General features: G+C 40.5%; 1 protein-coding gene across 1 annotated transcript; it reads right to left on the bottom strand.

Moving 5' to 3' along the window:
• Positions 1 to 3,404: 3,404 nt before the first annotated feature.
• Positions 3,405 to 6,553, bottom strand: LOC138873326 (uncharacterized). Its single transcript, XM_070151780.1, has 2 exons — positions 6,193 to 6,553; positions 3,405 to 4,024 (listed from the first exon to the last, which is right to left on the bottom strand). Exons 1-2 carry the CDS (start codon positions 6,551 to 6,553, stop codon positions 3,405 to 3,407), a joined length of 981 nt encoding a protein of 326 aa, XP_070007881.1.
• Between the last annotated feature and the right edge of the window lie 13,036 nt (positions 6,554 to 19,589).

A 19,589-nucleotide genomic window follows, 5' to 3' on the forward strand; every position in this document is an offset into this window, starting at 1 on the left:
AGTTTTGAAGTTCTAAGTTCAATCCACGAGGGTTTTCAACGGAATATTATACAGAGTTTTCCTTACTCCAGGTATGTTAAGGCCTTCCCTCCTTTCTTTTGGCATGATCCAAATTATACTAAAGAAGCGAGCAAATACACAGTTTCCATAAATTACTCTATTCATACAAATAGTAGGGTGTCTATATTCTTGATTCCCCATGAGAATTATTATCATTTTTGACATATTTCCACTATTGTTTGGGCGATTTGGGAGCTTTCTAAGAGAGATATTCCACCTAGCATCTTGAAATAAGTTCATCCTACTTATTTCTAGTTTAATATTTGAACCTTGGATAGATTAACACACAAAGATTAAGCAAAAAATCATGGGATTAGAGCAAAACCTAGGGTTTTGATAAAAGTTAGATTTAACCACGAAATTTATTATGGAATGAAGTAGAAATCATATATTATTGATCCTGAACAACTTTCTTCGAAAAATTTCGGAATCCGGGCGCGTGGGCCCAGGGTCGGATTTTAGGAAACTTGTGTTTTGGGTTGGAAAATTACTTTAATGGTTAGAAAGCGATCTTGTGAGCTTGTAGTAACTAGTTCCTACCTCGTTGAATTATTTTGGATCGTTCGGCTCCAAATTGAGAGTTTGAGTACGTTCTTGGTATTGGAAGTGTGCTTTGAAGCGAGGTAAGTCGCCTTTCTAACCTTGTAAGAGGGAATTGTCTCCATAGGTGAAATAATTGAATAATTTGCCACTAAATGCGGGGGCTATGTACGCACTAGGTGACGAGAGTCCGTACGTAGCTACTATTATGTTAATTGTCTGGGTAATTTAGGACCCGTATCATGCCATATTTGTGAATGTTTATATCCTTTCATGCTAATGAGATCACTAAGGATATGCTAGAGATTTGGAAATGAACATATGTGAACGTATGCACTTGCTTGAACACTTGTATGAATTATTTGAATATAAATGCGCCTTTATGCACCTTTTTGATGATAATTGATATTTGTGGATCGGGCCGATTGCCTCGGTAGAAATAGATGCATCTATGGTTCGCGCCATTCGATCTTCTGGCAGTACTGCACAGTTTCTTTTCAATTGGACCAGGATGTATGACCTCGGCATAATGTGTGCATGATATCTATGTGAAATCTTATTCATGACTTACTTTGTTAAATGCTCTGAAATGTAAATGGCTAACTCTGATATTATCTAGGACATGACTTATCACTTCTTGCTATAAATTGTTATTTATTTGTGACATCCATGCTTAACATAACATTTTCTTATATTATTTGACCCTAGTAAGTATCAAGTCGACCTCTCGTCTCTACTTCTTCGAGATTAGACGGGATACTTACTGGGTACATATTATTTATGTACTCATACTACGCTTTTGTACTTAATTATACAGGATCTGAGGCAGGTACATCTAGCTACCAGTCGAGTGCGCATTCTTGATCGTAGTCCGAGACTTCCACGGTGAGCTGCTCCCTTCCTATGTCGTTCAGCAACATGATGGAGTCTCTCTGCACTTTTGGTTGTCTATTCTATTTCAGACAGTAGGATAGATTTATCCTTTTGTATATTCTACTAGATGCTCACATACTTGTGACACCAGGTCTTGGCACACACATTGGTAGACTATTCTTTTGGGGTTGTATAATTATTTTTGTACGTTACTAATTATTACTTGTTTTAAGTTCAAATTAAGAAATTATTGCAACTGTTTTAGTAAAGTAAACCTAGAACTTATTACTATTTCCATGTTGGCTTGCCTGACAATCGTGTTGGGCGCCATCACGACCTATAATGAAACTGGGTGGTGACAATTGCCCTTATATATATTAACCTAAATGTTCTATTTCATTTTTGTTTTAAAGAAAAAGGTAATATTCACAAAAGAAGCCAGTGCTTCATACGCAACCGTTACGACCCCAAATATCACATCTTTATGTTTATGTCGTAATTTCTCCCTATATTAGTTAGATTTTTTTCGAGACATTTTTGCAGTTGCCTAGAGCAAGTTTATGTGGCCTTCTTGCATGTGATCTTTAGGAAAAGCTCTTTCTGTGTTAGTATTCTTGAAGCATTTAACTATTTAAAAAATAGTATACTTGAAGCCAAAAAAAAAAAAAATGTTGACTGAATAAAAGTTTGGTGCCCAACAATTCTCAATATAACAAAATGATAAAACAAAAGAATTTTACTTTTTCGTAAATAAACCAATAAATAAATAACAGAAGAATCTCATAATTATGAAAACCAATACATCATTGTTTGATTTCTCTTTCTTACAAATATGACAATATTTATTTAGTCTAACAGTTATTTGAAAAAGGTAAAAGAAGAGTTTGTATGGTAACTTCAGTATATCTATGTTTATAAAATAAGATCTATTAAATGAGTCCACTGCTTTCGTTAAATTATTCGGGGGATCGGCAATGCATGCATTAACTTCTTTTGCGATTAAATCCAGTTAAGTTTGGTTTGGTATAATAATCTGTATTACATGTTCCTTCTTTAATATCATTTGTTCTGGCAGAAAAAGGAAGGCACTACACATTCCCGTATAAAATGAAGACACTATCTTCAGCGATCTCCACACCTGCGATTAAGGGCCCGCGTCTCCAGAATTGGGACAGGCGAGGCCGCTTCTGCGGTCTTGGAGCCGCTCCTGCGATGAGTTGACCGCACCTGCGGTCTCGCACCTGTGGCTGACCAACCGCAAGTGCAGTTATGACAGATAGCTGGAGCTTCAGCTCCTTGCCAATTTTTCCAACTTCACTCGAGCCTCGTCTGATTGACGCTCGTGGCTCGGCAAGTTTGAAATCATAAAATGGACTCGCTCGAACCCTCGGAACGCCCGAAACAATGTCAAATCTAAGAATCACTCACTAAAACTAATTGAATCAAACTTATGAACTTCAAATTCTTCAATTTACTTCTAACGCGCCGAAACATACTTACACTACTTGGATTGACACCAAATTTTGCGTGCACGTCTTAAATGTTATATTGGACCTGTACCGGGCTCCAGAACCAACATATGGGCCCGATCAATATGATCAAGCATTATTCAATTTCATTAAATCCTTAGAATTTCAATTTAACAATTTCTAACAAAAATTTATTACTCGGGCTAAGGACCTCGGAATTCGATTTCGAGCATACACTCATGTCCCATATTTTCCTACAGACCCTTCGGGACCGTCAAAATACAAGTCCGGATCCGTTTACTAAAAATATTGACCAAAGTCAAACTTAGCCTTTTAAGAAAATCTTACAGAATCAAGTGTGCCTATTTCAACCCAAACTCTTCCAAATCCCGAACCAACCATCCCGCAGGTCGTAAATTAGTTAAAGCAAGTGCGGGAAGTCTTATTTAAGGGGACAGGGTTCTAAAAAGCAAAATAATCAGTCGGGTCATTACATTCTCCACCTCTTAAACAAATGTTCGTCCTCGAACGGACATAAAAAGTACCTGAGCTCGGAAAAAGATGGGGATATCTGCTCCGCGTGTCCTCCTCGGACTCCCAGGTCACCTCCTCAACTGGTTGGACCCTCCACTGGACCTTTACCGCGGAAATCCTCTTGGATCTCAACTGGCGATCCTGCCTATCAATAATGGCAACTGGCTCCTCCTCATAACCCAGACTCTCATCCAGCTGAATAGTACTGAAGTCTAACACATGGGACAAGTCGGCGTGATACTTTTGCAGCAATGATACATGGAAAACTAGATGAACTCCAGATAAGTTGGGGGGTAAAGCAAGCTCGTAAGCAACCTCCCCAACTCGCCTCAACACCTCAAATGGGCCAATAAACCTTGGGCTCAATTTGCCCTTCTTCCCGAATCTCAAAACACCTTTCATTAGCGAGACTTTCAAGAGGACCTTCTCGCCAACCATGAATGATACATCATGCGCCTTCTGATCCGCGTAACTCTTCTGTCTGAACTGAGCTGTGTGAAGCCTCTCCTGAATCAACTTTACCTTTTCCAAGGCATCTTTCACCAAGTCTATACCGTACAACTTAGCCTCACCAAGATCAAACCACCCGATAGGAGAACGACATCGCCGACCGTATAAAGCCTCAAATGGAGCCATCTCTATGCTGGACTGATAGCTATTGTTGTAAGCAAAATCTGCCAAGGGCAAGAACTAATCCCATTGTCCTCCAAAGTCAATCACACATGCTCTGAGCATGTCCTCCAAAATCTGAACTGTCCGCTTTGATTGTCCGTCGGTATGAGGATGGAATGTTGTGCTAAGCTCCATATGGGTCCCCAACTCACTCTGAACGACTCTTTAGAATTGGAAAGTGAACTGAGGGCCTCTATATGATATGATGGAAACCGGCACATCGTGTAACCGGACTATCTCCCGAATTTAAATCTGAGCCAATCTCTCTGAAGTGTAAGTAGTCACAATTGGAATAAAGTGTGCCGACTTGGTCAACCTATCAACAATGACCCACACTGCATCAAACTTCCGCAAGGTCTGGGGCAACCCAACTACGAAGTCCATAGTAATGCGCTCCCACTTCCACTCTGGTATAGGCATCTGCTGAAGTAAGCCACCTGGCCTCTGGTGTTCATATTTAACCTGCTGGCAGTTCAAACACCTAGCCTCATACTCCACTATGTATTTCTTCATACTCCGCCACCAATAATGCTGCCTCAAGTCACGATACATCTTCGTAGTACCCGGATGAATGGAATACTGCGAACTGTATGCCTCCTCTAGAATCCTCTCCCTCAGACCATCAACATTAGTAACACATAGGCGACCCTAGAGTCGCAGAACACCATCCTCGCCAATAGAAACCTCTTTGGCACTACCCTGTAGCACTATCTCTCTGAGAACTGCCAAATGTGGATCATCAAACTTCCAGGCCTTGATCTGCCCCAATAATGAAGACTGAGCAACAACACACGCAAGGACTCGGCTGGGCTCTAAAATATCTAGCCTCATAAGTCTGTTAGCCAAGGACTGAATGTCCAAGGCTATTGGCCTCTCCTCTGCTGAAATGAATGCCAAGCTACCCATACTTTATGCTTTCCTGCTTAAGGCATCCGCGACCACATTTGCCTTGCCCGGATGATAAAGGATGGTGATGTCATAATCCTTCAGTAACTCAAGCCATCTACACTGCCTCAAATTGAGATCCCTCTGCTTGAACAAATGTTGTAAGCTGCGATGGTCAGTGTAAACCTCACATAATACCCCATATAGATAATGCCTCCATAACTTAAAAGCATGAACAATCACCGCCAACTCTAGATCATGCACAGGATAATTCTTCTCATGAATCTTCAGCTGGCGTGAAACATATGCAATAACTCGCCCCTTCTGTATCAATACACAACCAAGCCAACGCGTGAAGCATTACAATATACCGTATACATCCCTGAATCGGAAGGCAACACAAGAAATGGTGTTGTAGTCAAAGCTGTCTTGAGCTTCTGAAAGCTCGCCTCACAATCATTGGACAAACGGAAAGGAGCACCCTTCTGGGTCAATCTGGTCAGAGGTGATGCAATAGATGAAAAACCCTGCACGAATCGTCTATAGTAACCTGCTAACCCCAGGAAACTCCTGATCTCGGTCACTGAAGTAGGACGTGGCCAACTCTGAACTGCCTCTATCTTCTTGGGATCCACCTTAATACCCTCTCCTGACACAATATGCCCCAAGAATGCCACTGACTCTAGCCAAAACTCACATTTGGAGAACTTAGCTTACAACTTCTGCTCTCGCAAGGTCTGAAGCACTACTCTCAAATGTTGCTCGTGTTCCCCAGGCTACGTGAGTATATCAAGATGTCGTCAATGAAAACGATGACAAAGGAATCAATATAAGGTCTGAACACCCTATTCATCAGGTCCATAAATGTTGCTGGGGCATTAGTCAAGCCAAAGGATATCACCAGAAATGCATAATGCCCATATCTAGTACGGAAAGTAGTCTTCAGAATATCTGAGTCCCGAATCCTCAACTAGTGGTACCCTGATCTCAAGTCGATCTTAGAGAACACCCTGCAACTGGTCGAACAAATCATCAATACGCGGAAACGGGTACTTGTTCTTAATGGTAGCCTTGTTCAACTGGCGGTAATCAATGCACATCCGCATGGTCCCATCCTTCTTCTTTACAACCAACACTTGTGCACCCCAAGGTGACACACTTGGTCTAACAAACCCCTTCGCTAACAACTCCTCAAGCTGCTCCTTTAACTCTTTCAACTCTTTCGAAGACATACGATACGGTGGAATGGATATAGGGTGGGTACCTGGAGCCAAATCAATACAGAAATCAATATCGCGATCCGATGGCATGCTAGGAAGATTAGAAGGGAACACATCGGTGAACTCCCGAACTACTGGAACTGAATCAATCATCAGAGACTTTGCAGTGGTGTCCCAAACATAAGCTAGATAAGCCAAACATCCCTTCTCGATCATATCTCGAGCCTTCAGGAAAGAGATAACCCGACTAGATGTATCAACTGTGGAACCCTTCCACTCCAACCCTAGCAACCCTGGCATTGCTATGTAATAGTCTTGGCATGGAAATCAAGGACGGTGTGGTATGGGGATAACCAATCCATGCCCAGGATGACCTCAAAGTCGATCATATCAAGTAATAGGAGATCTGATCTAGTCTCGAAACCACAGAATATTACCACATAGGACCTGTAGATCCGATCTACAACCATAGAATTGCCCACATGAGTGGACACATGAACAGGATTGCCCAAAAGCTCAGGAGGAATGACCAGGAAATGAGCAAATGATACATATGAATAGGTAGACCCCGGATCAAATAATACCGAAGCATCTCTACCGCAGACAAAAATAATACCTGTGATAACGGCATTTGAGGCCAATGCATCTGGACTGGCCGGAAGGGCATAGAATCTGGCTGGAGTGCCGGTTGGCTGGCCTCCACTTAACTGAGCAGTAGCTAGCTGACCTCTCCATGTCTAGCCTCTACCTCTAGGACGACCTCTACTAGTCTGTCCCCCACCTCTAGATAGATGGGCAACCGGTGCTGAAATCATAGGCGCTGACCCTCCTGTACTGCCTTGCCCCAAAACCTGGGGCAGTATCTCCTCATATGACCAAGGTCTCCGCACTCAAAATAACCCCGCGGTGTGGCGACCTTCTACTTTGATAGCTGACCCTGATGGTCGGTAGACCCACTAGAGAAGCCTGGATAGCCGGTGGATGGTATGAACTCTCCGGCATAGCACTAAAATAGGAACCTGAAGAACCTTGGGGACCTGAATACCCACTAGGGGAACCCTGAATAGCTGGCAGGCGATAAGAAATCTCCGGTATGGTGCTGAAATAGGGGCATGCTGGAGCACCCCGAGCAAGTGGTGGTGCTGAATATGGGGGCCTACTGAGCTGACCCCTCCCAAACTGAACTCTACCCATAGCCGAGGCACCTCTGAACTCTCCGAAAAATCTATCCCTTCTGTCCTGCTGCATCTGCTCCCTACCTCTCAGACGGTAGCCCTCGATCCTCCGAGCAATCTCCACCACTAGCTGATAAGAAGTCCCCATCTCCACCTATCGGGCCATGTTGGCCCTAATGCCAGAATGAAACCCTGAAACGAACCTACACACCCTCTCTGCGTTAGTAGAAAGTATCATCAATGCATGGCGAGATAATTCAGAAAACCACGCCTCATAGTCGGTCACGGACATCTGACCCTACTCAAGCTGCTCAAACTGATACCGCAACTCTTTCCTCTCAGAGGGTGGAATATACCTGTCCAAGAATAACTGTGTGAACTGGCCCCAAGTGATGGGAGGAGAACCTACTGGCCTGCCAAGAACATAAGACTGCCACCATCTACGGGCCCTGCCCTCTAGCTAGAAAGTAGTGAAGTCAACCCCATGCGACTCCAATATCCTCATGTTATACAGTATGTCCCTGCACCTATCAAAGAAATCATGGGCATCCTCATGACGCTCACCCCCGAAGACAGGAGGGTGAAGTCTAGTCTATCTATCCAACAACTTCTGCGGTTCACCATCCGTAGCTGGTCTGTGCTCGGGCACCACTGTAGCAACTGGTTGAGCCCCATCCGCGGGTATGGCACCCAGAGTCTGATACACTACAGTTGCATGACCAGGAGACTAAGAAGTAGGGGTCTGTGCTCCCCCTCCTGCCTTTGATGTAGCTGGATCCGCTGGAAATAAACTAGCCCGAGTCATGGTGTCCATGAACCGCAACATACGGCCTATGACCTCCTGGAAACCCGGTGCTGTCATAAAGTCCGCCGGGGTAGGCTCAGCTGCGGGCACCTCGCCCTGCTCCTCAATGATAGGGTCTCTCGCAGGATCTGCTGGTGGTGCTACTGGAACAGCTCTGGGATGGCCTTGTCCCCTACCTCGGGCCGGTGCCCTCCCTCGGCCTCTAGCAACGGGGGGAACAGCTCCTCCCGGGTCTGGAACATATGTCGTGTGTGTCTTCACCATCTGTGAGAGAATAGAAGAGAGAAATTTAGTATACCAACCACTGCACGATAGGAAGTGAATAAAGAGTAGTTTCCTAACACCCTATAGCCTCTCGAAGATAAATACAGACGTCTCCGTATTTGCAAGACTCTATAAGGTTTGCCCATGACTTGTGAGACCTACGTGAACCTAGTGCTCTGATACCATGTTGTCACGGCCCAATTTCATCATAGGTCATGATGACGACCAACACCATTGTTAGGCAAGTAGGAAGACCCAAAGTAAAAACATTAATATGTCAAAATGCCCATTCAGAATTAGACAACTTTTTCACCCTTCAATCATATAATATTTGTGTAAAAAATGTACGTATACATTCTAACAAATATTATCATAATAAGTTTCTCCAACTACCCACCACAATTATGCTCTTTAATTCAACTTCAAAGTCCAGAAATACTTGTGATAGGATAATTAACAGTTGTATATTAAGTTCGAATAATCTAATTTTAGAGTAGCTGAAAAAATTATTGTTACAACCTTCTATAAATTAATCTCTTTATATTAAGTATATTTTGCTAATTAGTCCTTATATTTTTTTAAAAAGACAATCACATAACTTCGGTAGTTAATTGGAGGTAAACCAAGAAATCACAAGGACGCGAATATATTCTCTTGCTCTCAATTTACTGTACTTTCCACCTTTCTGTTTAATCAAGGTTATAAGGAGAAAATGAATATTAATCAAGCTTTTAATCAAACTCTACTTTGGGAATTAAGGGCTTCTTCATAATCGTCCATCATGAATGGACGAGTTTAAATTATCCTCAAATTCAGTAAAAAAATTTCAAGACTTGCTATATTCAAGCTTGCCTTTCCAAATTATTTTCTTAGAGAAGTGTAAAAGTCATAAAAGGTATGAAATATTATTATAAGCGATTTGAATACATATTACTCCCTTCGGTCCAAAATAAGTAATTTTTTAGCTATTTTCACACAGATTAAGAAATCCACCTTTTAACATTAATTAGCAATGAAATTGACCATATTAATCTTTACTATCTCTTCACATAAATACTCCTAACACATACTCCAACACTATTTACTCCAAGAGCAATGTAGGAAAAAAATAATTAATTCATTCTTGATATCTAGAAAAATTACTTATTTTGGACCACAAAAAAAATGCCAAAAAATCACTTATTTTGGACCGGAGGGGGACCGGAGGGAGTAGCACATTGCGCTTCTCTCTATATATAGGTTTTCTACAGCAAATACATAACCCATATAACAAAATTATAATAAGGCACTTGATGACTTCAGTAGACATAATTCTTTCTCTTTTATTGAGCTAGATAAAATTGACATATATTATTTTCAAGAACTTGGTATCTTTTAGTTTATATTTAATAACTCAAAAATATTTTTAATAATATTTGTATAATCTACAAAAAATTGTACCCATTAATACAGGGTTCACGCGCATAGCGTGAAACCTAAAACTAGTTTTATATAAATTTATGTGCCTCGAATTCTTGGAGCCTAAGACGAGCCTTATTGGTTTGGGGTGTAAGGAACAACCCTTGATAAATTCCTAATCCGAATGTTAAAAGGAAAGAGAAAATTAGAATCTCTTCTTTATACTTACTAAAGTTCCTAATTAAATCCTAATTCGAATGTTATACTTACTAAAGTTATTAAATCCTAATCCTAATGTTAATAGGAAAGGAGAAACACTTCTCTTCTTATATAAGTACTATTTACTTGCATGTTCTTCTATTCACTTCCCAATGGCAAACCATCTATTTTTTTTCAATCATTGAAGAAGAAATTGCTGGGTCTTTTTTCCTTCAATTTTCAGTTCAAGGAATCGGATGATAACAAATTACAAGGCGGCACTAAAGTCCAAGAATTCACCTTGATGAATTATTACGCTAGTTCAAGGGTCAGTACACAACAATGCAAGAAGATGAAAATAAGTTGGGTTTGTTGAAGTTTGGCAAAATGCCAAAGTCCCACATTGGTTGGGAGTTAAGTTTGGGGGGATTTTTCCCCTATAAAAGAAGGCCTAATGTTTAGGATTGAAACACACCTCTCATTTGCCTTCTCATCTGTTTAAGGCATTTGTATCTTCTCTTTTTAGTATTATTTCACTTGTATTTTTGGAGTGAAATAAAATATTGGTTGTGTCCGAGGAGTAGGCAAAATTAGCCGAACCTCGTAAATTCTGGTGTTCCCTTTATTGTTGTTTTATTGTCTTATTTATTATTTGGTGGCTGTCATAATTTTTGGTATAGTAGTTGTGACTTATTCACACTATATACATTTGGCTTCCGCAACAATTGGTATCAGAGCCAAGGTACTGTCTAAGTATGCTCTGTGGTTGCAGCATAGTCTGATCTTCCACATCAGAAAAGATTTATCTTGGTAACTGAGTCAAGGTTCTGTCTGAGTATGCTCTGTAGTTGCAGCTTAGTCTGATCTTCTACATCAGAAAGGAAATAATCTTGATTTGTGTCGTCAGCTATTAAATAATATTTGTGTCAAATATGGGGGACAATAAACAAGAAGAATCTACATCAAGTGTCAACAATACGTCATCATTGGCATCTTCGCTTATGACAAGAATTGTGTCAAATGCGAAATTTGCGGTAGAAATTTTTGACGGGTCCGGACATTTTGGGATGTGGCAAGGCGAGGTTCTAGATGTCCTTTTTCAACAAGGGTTAGATCTGGCCATTGAAGAAAAGAAACCAGATGTTATTGGAGAAGAAGATTGGAGAATTATCAACCGTGTTGCTTGCGGTACCATTCGATCCTACCTTGCTAGAGAGCAGAAATATCCATACACAAAGGAAACTTCTGCAAGTAAATTATGGAAAGCACTGGAGGATAAATTTTTGAAGAAAAACAGTCAAAATAAATTGTACATGAAGAAGAGACTGTTTCACTTCACCTATGTTCCTGGTACCACGATGAATGAACATATCACCAGTTTCAATAAGTTGGTCACAGATTTGCAAAATATGGATACAACTTATGATGATGGTGACTTGGCCTTAATGTTGTTGGCGTCACTTCCTGATGAGTACGAGCACCTTGAAACTACTCTACTCCATGGAAATGACGAAATTTCTCTCAGAGAAGTTTGTTCAGCTTTGTACAGCTATGAACAAAGAAAGCGAGAAAAACAGAAGGGCGGAGAAGGAGAAGCACTATTTGTGAGGGGTCGTCCTCAAAATCAAACGAGGACAAAGAAGGGAAGATCCAAGTCAAGATCCAGACCCAGCAAAGATGAATGTGCCTTTTGTCGAGAAAAAGGGCACTGGAAGAAAGACTGTCCGAAGTTGAAGAATAAGGCCAAACATAACAATGGAAAGGCCATTATGGATTCAAATGTAGCTGATTGTGATGATTCAGACTTCTCATTAGTTACAACAGAGTCATCAACATCATCAGACATATGGTTGATGGACTCGGCTTGTAGCTATCATATGTGTCCCAACAGGGACTGGTTCATGGAATTTCAAGAAGGAGAATATGGAGTCATCCACACAGCGGATAACAGCCCTCTTACCTCATATGGCATTGGTTCAATACGATTAAGGAACCATGATGGAATGATCAGAACATTGATAGATGTTCGATATGTACCGGATTTGAAGAAGAATCTCATCTCTGTGGGAGCCCTAGAATCAAAAGGGTTCAAAATCATTGCAGAAAATGGAGTGATGAGAGTATGCTCCGGTGCACTAGTGGTAATGAAGGCTAATCGGAAGAATAATAATATGTATCGCTATCGTGGCAGTACAGTTATTGGGACAGCGACAGTGACATCCAGTGACGACAAAGAGGCAGAAGCAACCAAGCTATGGCACATGCGCTTGGGACATGCTGGAGGAAAATCCTTGAAAACTCTATCAGATCAAGGATTGTTAAAAGGAGTAAAGGCTTGCAACTTGGAGTTTTGTGAGCATTGTGTCAAAGGGAAACAGACAAGGGTTAAATTTGGTACAGCGATCCATAATACTAAAGGCATTTTGGATTATGTACACTCTGATGTTTGGGGTCCTTCCAAAACACCTTCATTGGGTGGGAAGCACTATTTTGTAACCTTTGTTGATGATTTTTCTCGAAGAGTGTGGGTGTATACAATGAAAAACAAAGATGAAGTGCTGGGAATTTTTCTCAAATGGAAGACGATGGTGGAGAATCAAACAGGCAGGAGGATCAAGTGTATTCGCACAGACAATGGAGGTGAATACAAAAATGATCATTTCAATAAGGTCTGTGAAAATGATGGCATCGTCCGACACTTCACTGTTAGACATACACCACAACAGAATGGAGTGGCAGAACGTATGAACCGGACCTTGCTGGAGAAGGTACGGTGTATGTTGTCCAATGCTGGCTTGGGCAAAGAATTTTGGGCTGAGGCAATTACATATGCATGTCACCTCATTAATCGTCTACCATCTGCTGCTATTGATGGCAAAACACCATTTGAAAAATGGTACGGAAAACCTGCTGTAGATTATAACTCTTTGCACGTGTTTGGCTCAACTGCATATTATCATGTGACGGAGTCAAAATTGGATCCAAGGGCAAAGAAGGCTATTTTTATGGGAATTACTTCTGGAGTCAAAGGATATCGCTTATGGTGCCCTATGACAAAGAAAGTAATATTCAGCAGAGATGTTACCTTTGATGAATTTGCTATGGTAAATAAGGTAACAGAAGATACCAAACAAAATGAAGGTGCTTCTAAGCAGGTGGAGTTTGAGGGAAAATTTATTTTTCCTACACAAGAAGCAGAGGAGGAAACAAATGAAGATTACCCTCTGGAAGGAGAGCCAGTAGAGGAGATTCCAACTCAGGAATCTCAACAACAACTTGAATCAATAGCAACCAGCAGGCCAAAAAGAACAATAACGAAACCTGTTCGTCTCATAGAGACGGTTGCTTGTGCAACCTCAATTGTAGCTGATGATGTTCCTACTACTTATAAAGACGCTGTCCAAAGTTCAGAAGAAGATAAGTGGAGGATTGCCATGAATGATGAAATACAGTCCCTTCATCAGAATCATACATGGAGATTGGCCAATCTCCCGAAGGGAAAGAAAGCAATTGGGTGCAAATGGGTATTTGCAAAGAAGGAAGGATTTCCTAACCAAGTAGATGTTCGCTACAAAGCAAGATTGGTGGCCAAAGGATATGCTCAAAAGGAGGGAATTGATTACAATGAAGTGTTTTCTCCAGTTGTAAAACATTCCTCCATTAGAATTATGTTGGCTTTGGTAGCACAATTGGATTTGGAACTAGTTCAGATGGATGTAAAAACTGCGTTTTTACATGGAAACTTGGAGGAGGAAATCTACATGACTCAGCCAGAAGGATTCAAAGTTGCTGGAAAAGAAAATATGGTGTGCAAACTTGAAAAATCGTTGTACGGATTGAAACAATCTTCTAGACAATGGTACAAGCGATTTGACGAGTTTATGTTGCGGCAAGGGTACAAGAGAAGCAAATACGATCATTGTGTGTATTTGCACAAGCTTAAAGATGGTTCCTTTGTATATCTTCTCCTATATGTTGATGATATGTTGATAGCTTCCAAGAATTCGGAAGAAATTGATAAGTTGAAGATTCAACTGAAGAAGGAGTTCGAGATGAAGGATTTGGGTGAGGCAAAGAAAATTCTTGGCATGGAGATAATTAGAGATAGACGTTCAAAGAAACTCTGTTTATCTCAAAAGGAATATTTGAAGAGAGTACTTCAACGTTTTGGCATAGATGACAAGACTAAGCCAGTTAGTACTCCACTTGCTTCCCATTTTAAGCTAAGTACTACTATGTCGCCAATGGATGAAGCTGAACGAGAGTATATGTCAAAGGTACCATACGCAAATGCTGTTGGTAGCTTGATGTATGCAATGGTTTGCACAAGGCCTGACATTTCACAAGCTGTTGGAGTTATTAGCAGATATATGCACAATCCAGGGAAGGAGCATTGGCAAGCTGTGAAGTGGATTCTACGGTATATTCATAATACTGTAGATGTCGGGTTAGTTTTTGAGCAGGAAGACAATCAGTTTGTAGTTGGATATTGTGACTCAGATTTTGCGGGTGATATGGACAAACGAAGATCAACTACTGGTTATGTGTTTACTTTTGCAAAGGCACCAGTTAGTTGGAAGTCTACTTTGCAGTCAACAGTTGCTTTGTCTACAACAGAGGCAGAGTACATGGCTATTACAGATGCTGTGAAAGAGGCAATTTGGCTTCAAGGATTGCTAAAGGAGCTTGGTGTTGAACAAAAAGGTATCACAATTTTTTGTGATAGTCAAAGTGCTATTCAATTAGCGAAGAACCAAGTTTATCATGCAAGGACGAAGCACATTGATGTTCGGTATCATTTCGTACGAGAAATCATAGAAGAAGGTGGAGTCACGGTGAAGAAAATTCATACTACAGAGAATCCTGCTGATATGCTGACAAAGGTGGTGACTGCGGTCAAGTTTCAACATTGTTTGGATTTGATCAACATTGTTGAACACTGAAGATTGAAGATGAAGACACAACCAAAATTTGTTATTGAGAGAGAATTGAAAATGTGGAATTTTGCCAAGGTGGAGATTTGTTGAAGTTTGGCAAAATGCCAAAGTCCCACATTGGTTGGGAGTTAAGTTTGGGGGGATTTTTCCCCTATAAAAGAAGGCCTAATGTTTAGGATTGAAACACACCTCTCATTTGCCTTCTCATCTGTTTAAGGCATTTGTATCTTCTCTCTTTAGTATTATTTCACTTGTATTTTTGGAGTGAAATAAAATATTGGTTGTGTCCGAGGAGTAGGCAAAATTAGCCGAACCTCGTAAATTCTGGTGTTCCCTTTATTGTTGTTTTATTGTCTTATTTATTATTTGGTGGCTGTCATAATTTTTGGTATAGTAGTTGTGACTTATTCACACTATATACATTTGGCTTCCGCAACAGGGTTATTCTTCAATATCTCATCAAACAAGTAGTTAAATATCCATGAATGAAATATCAGTTATTCGTCGCGACTACTATTCTCACGATCATGGTCATGTTCGTTTTCGACGTGAAGTTAGTTCAAAAGTTGAGAAGAAGAAGTGCCCTAGGTGCAGCAGATGGTGCAAATATTATTATTCTACCAAAACCAAAAGTACTGCTTCAAGTTCAGTTAGTACTATCATTATGTGCCCTAGTTGTGGCAACAAGTTCGATCCTAAGGCCACTTTGTCCACTGCTACCAAATCTTCCCTTGCACTGGCAGAAACAAGATCATCATCGGAGGTTGTCTCTACAAGCTGTTCGTTGATGTTTTGAACGAGAGGCGCCTGCAGTGAATTTAGAATGAGAGTAATCTTATTAAATGTTCTAATTTTTCTTGTACATGTATACGTCGATGTAAGCAATGAATTTAGTATTTGGCAATTTCTATTTTGCGCCTTGAAGAGAATTTGGGTTGATCTGTATGTTTTGACATCTTTAATTACTTGAAGAATGTACGTTCCTTGCTAATCATTCATATAGTAGAGATATAAATTTGATGTATATAGTTCGGACAAATTTGTATACTCAGGTTTTCTGCAGTAACAAATTGTCGTATTTCTATTCCTACTGAATTAATATCCTTTGTTTTTGTCTTTAACATTTTTTTTACTCATCAAGAGAAACAATTAATGGTCCATTCACTTTTAACCCATCCTTTGATAAGGTTGGGATTTTGTTCCTTGTTTTTTCTTGTCTGTGATTAGTTAAGTAGGGAAAGGAATCGTAATATATACCACATTCAGGAATACTAAAGAATTCATCCATTTTTTTGCCCTAGTTGAAATTGAGCATGCAATCAACCGTGACAAGACAGACGTTAGACGTTATTGTTACGTGTTAAAATCGATACTAGGTTTGCATTTGTTATTTTTTGTTACAATCAACAGTGGGATCAAAGAGAAAACACAAGCCAAAATTTTTCATTTCACTTCTCAGCCTTAAGTTGAATCTCCAGCGGTTGATGACTCCCCAGCTTTACCACCAAAGGATGTGGTGCAGTAGATGGGACTGCTCCTCCTTTAATTAGAGGTTTCGAGTTCGAGCCCTGGGTTTGGAAAAATCCTTGATAGGAAGCGCTTCCCCCGAATGGGGCCCTACGCGGCGCGAATCCGGATATAATCGGGCTCCAATATGGATATCGGACACCGGGTGGGAACCAAAAAAAAAAGAAAGACTCCCCAGCTTCAAATTGGCAATAGTATTTTTAATTTTTTTAGAGATCTGTATACCCATAAAAATTGTAGTCTCTCTTAAGTGAGAGAAGTAAATTTCTTCTAAAAGAAAAATTATTGAGTATGAAATGAAACAAGTCCAACTAGAGCTGATGATAATCATACAGCCTTCCAACTAGCTTGGGGTTAAGACGCAGTAATTGATGTTGTTGTCTCCTAAGATCTATGGGAAACAACCTCTTTACTTGCACAAGGTAAGAGTAAGGTCGATGTACATATTATGCTCCGCAGATCCCACTTGTGGGAATATTCGCATTGGGTATGTTGTTGTTGTCTCCTTTAATAAGAATGTTTGGTTTGTGGAAGTAAAACCTTTTCGAATGACAGAGGCTCTATTGCATCTTTGCACAATAATATGATTTTTTTTCAGATTACCTTTTTCTGTATTTTTTGTGGAATACTTAACTTACTGTTAGTCGAGAAAAAACTGTTGGGAATAAACCCCTTACCAAAATAATATTCACGGTAATAAAGCGGAATAATAATGTAGCACCGAGATACGGTAATTAACAAGAATAAAAGAGTAACAATGACACCAAGATTTTTACGTGGAAAACCCTTCTGAATAAGGGAAAAAACCACGACCCCGAGAGGAGCAACTGATATCACTATAGTAAGGAATTTTACACTTTGTAGGTCGGAGATAAATACTCCAAAGACCACTACAACACTCAAAAGAAATAACCCTCTTTTGATATTCTCACCTCACTACAATATCGCTCACTCTCTATTTTCCTCACAGACTATTTTCTTATACCTTGTCTGTGAAACCTCACTCTTTCTTTCTCTCTTTGTTGGTGTGAAGAAATGAGAGTTGAAGCTCTCCTTTTATAGCCAAAGCTTCACCCTCTAAAGCCTACAATATTTGACAATTTACACACACTTTTCACAATTCAACAAAGTTGGCTACCAAACCAAAGAAATTCAACAAGGTTGGCTACCAAACCAAACTAATTCAACAAGGTTGGCTACCAACCAAACCAAGTCAACAAGGTTGGCTACCAAACCAAAGAAAACTCTTATTAGGCACATGCCTAATACTTCTTCAATGAGATGGACATCATCAATCTCCCCCTCCAGTCTCATTCATCCAGAGGAGGTAGCACTGTCTTCTAGTTTGAGTGCATGCCGACAAGTTCTTTGCATAGCTCGAACTTGTTCCTTGGTACCACCTTGGTCAGCATATCTGCGGGATTCTCATTTGTAGAAATCTTCAAGACTTTTAGAGATTCATCATCTACCATTTCTCGAATCCAATGATATCTCACATCAATGTGTTTGGTCCTTGCATGGTACATAGAGTTCTTGCTAAGGTCTATTGCACTTTGACTGTCACAATAGACGACATACTCCTTCTGATGCAATCCAAGCTCTTGAAGGAATCGCTTGAGCCATATCATCTCCTTGCCAGTTTCTGTAGCGGCAATGTACTCTGCTTCAGTTGTTGAAAGTGCAACGCACTTCTGCAACTTAGACTGCCATGATATAGCTCCCCCTGAAAATGTAAACAAATATCCAGTAGTGGATTTTCTGTTGTCAATGTCACCCGCCATATCAGCATCTGTATAGCCCTTCAAGATTGGATCAGATCCTCCAAAGCACAAACAATCTCCCGTGGTACCTCTCAGGTACCTGAGTATCCACTTGACTGCTTCCCAATGTTCCTTTCCAGGATTTTCAAGAAACCTGCTGACAACACCAACTGCGTGAGCAATATCAGGTCTAGTACATACCATTGCATACATCAAGCTTCCGACTGCTGAAGAATAAGGAACTTTAGCCATGTTCCCTTTCTCCTCCACTGTTGTAGGACACATCTTCTTACTCAACTTTAGATGACCAGCAAGAGGTGTGCTGACTGGCTTAGCATTCTTCATGTTGAAGCGTTCTAGTACACGTTCAATGTACTTCTCCTGAGATAGCCACAACTTTCTACTTGTTCTCTCTCGAACTATCTTCATCCCTAGAATTTGTTGTGCTGGGCCCAAGTCCTTCATATCAAATGACTTGGACAGATCTCCTTTCAACTTTGCTATCAACCCCTTGTCTTTTCCTACAATTAACATGTCATCCACATACAACAACAATATAATAAAGTTATTCTCAGAAAATCTTTTGAAGTATACACATGGATCAGAATAGGTCTTTAGGTATGTTTGACTTTTCATGAATGAGTCAAACTTCATGTACCACTGCCTTGGTGTCTGCTTCAATCCATAAAGACTCTTATTCAATTTGCACACCATGTGTTTCTTTCCAGCTACTTCAAATCCTTCTGGCTGCTCCATATAAATCTCCTCTTCCAAATCTCCATGAAGAAATGCAGTTTTCACATCCAACTGCTCCACTTCAAGATCTAGGCTAGCTGCTAAGCTCAAAATTGTTCGAATAGAAGTCATTTTGACAACAGGTGAGAAAATTTCGTCAAAATCAATACCTTTCTTTTGTTCGAAGCCTTTAACCACCAATCGAGCTTTGTATCTGACCAGCTTGCCATTTCCATCTTTCTTGAGTTTAAAGACCCATTTGCATTTGAGTGGTCTTTTACCCTTTGGAAGTTCAACCAGCTTGTATGTGCCATTTTTCTGTAGAGATTCCATCTCTTCTTGCATAGCTTTCATCCACTGGTTCTTTTCTGGATGGGACAACACCTCCTTAAGACTTTCTGGCTCCCCCTCATCACTGATGAGGACATACTCTGTGGAAGGGTACCTGCATGACTCTACCCTTGGCCTCTCTGATCTCCTCAGAGGTTGAGGTTGTTCTTCTCCCTGAGTGGGGTGCTCCACTTCCTCGACACCTTC

The sequence above is a fragment of the Nicotiana sylvestris genome, chromosome 7 (genome assembly GCF_000393655.2).
Source record: "Nicotiana sylvestris chromosome 7, ASM39365v2, whole genome shotgun sequence".
NCBI lineage: Eukaryota > Viridiplantae > Streptophyta > Magnoliopsida > Solanales > Solanaceae > Nicotiana > Nicotiana sylvestris.

Excerpts from the sequence above, each read along its gene's own strand:
- LOC138873326 (XM_070151780.1), bottom strand. The coding sequence starts at position 6,553 with ATGCCAGGGTTGCTAGGGTTGGAGTGGAAGGGTTCCACAGTTGATACA. Across the intron at positions 4,025-6,192 it reads GAAGGGGTTTGTTAGACCAA|ACTTGGTGAAAGATGCCTTG; the intron begins GTGTGTCACCTT and ends TGTACGGTATAG.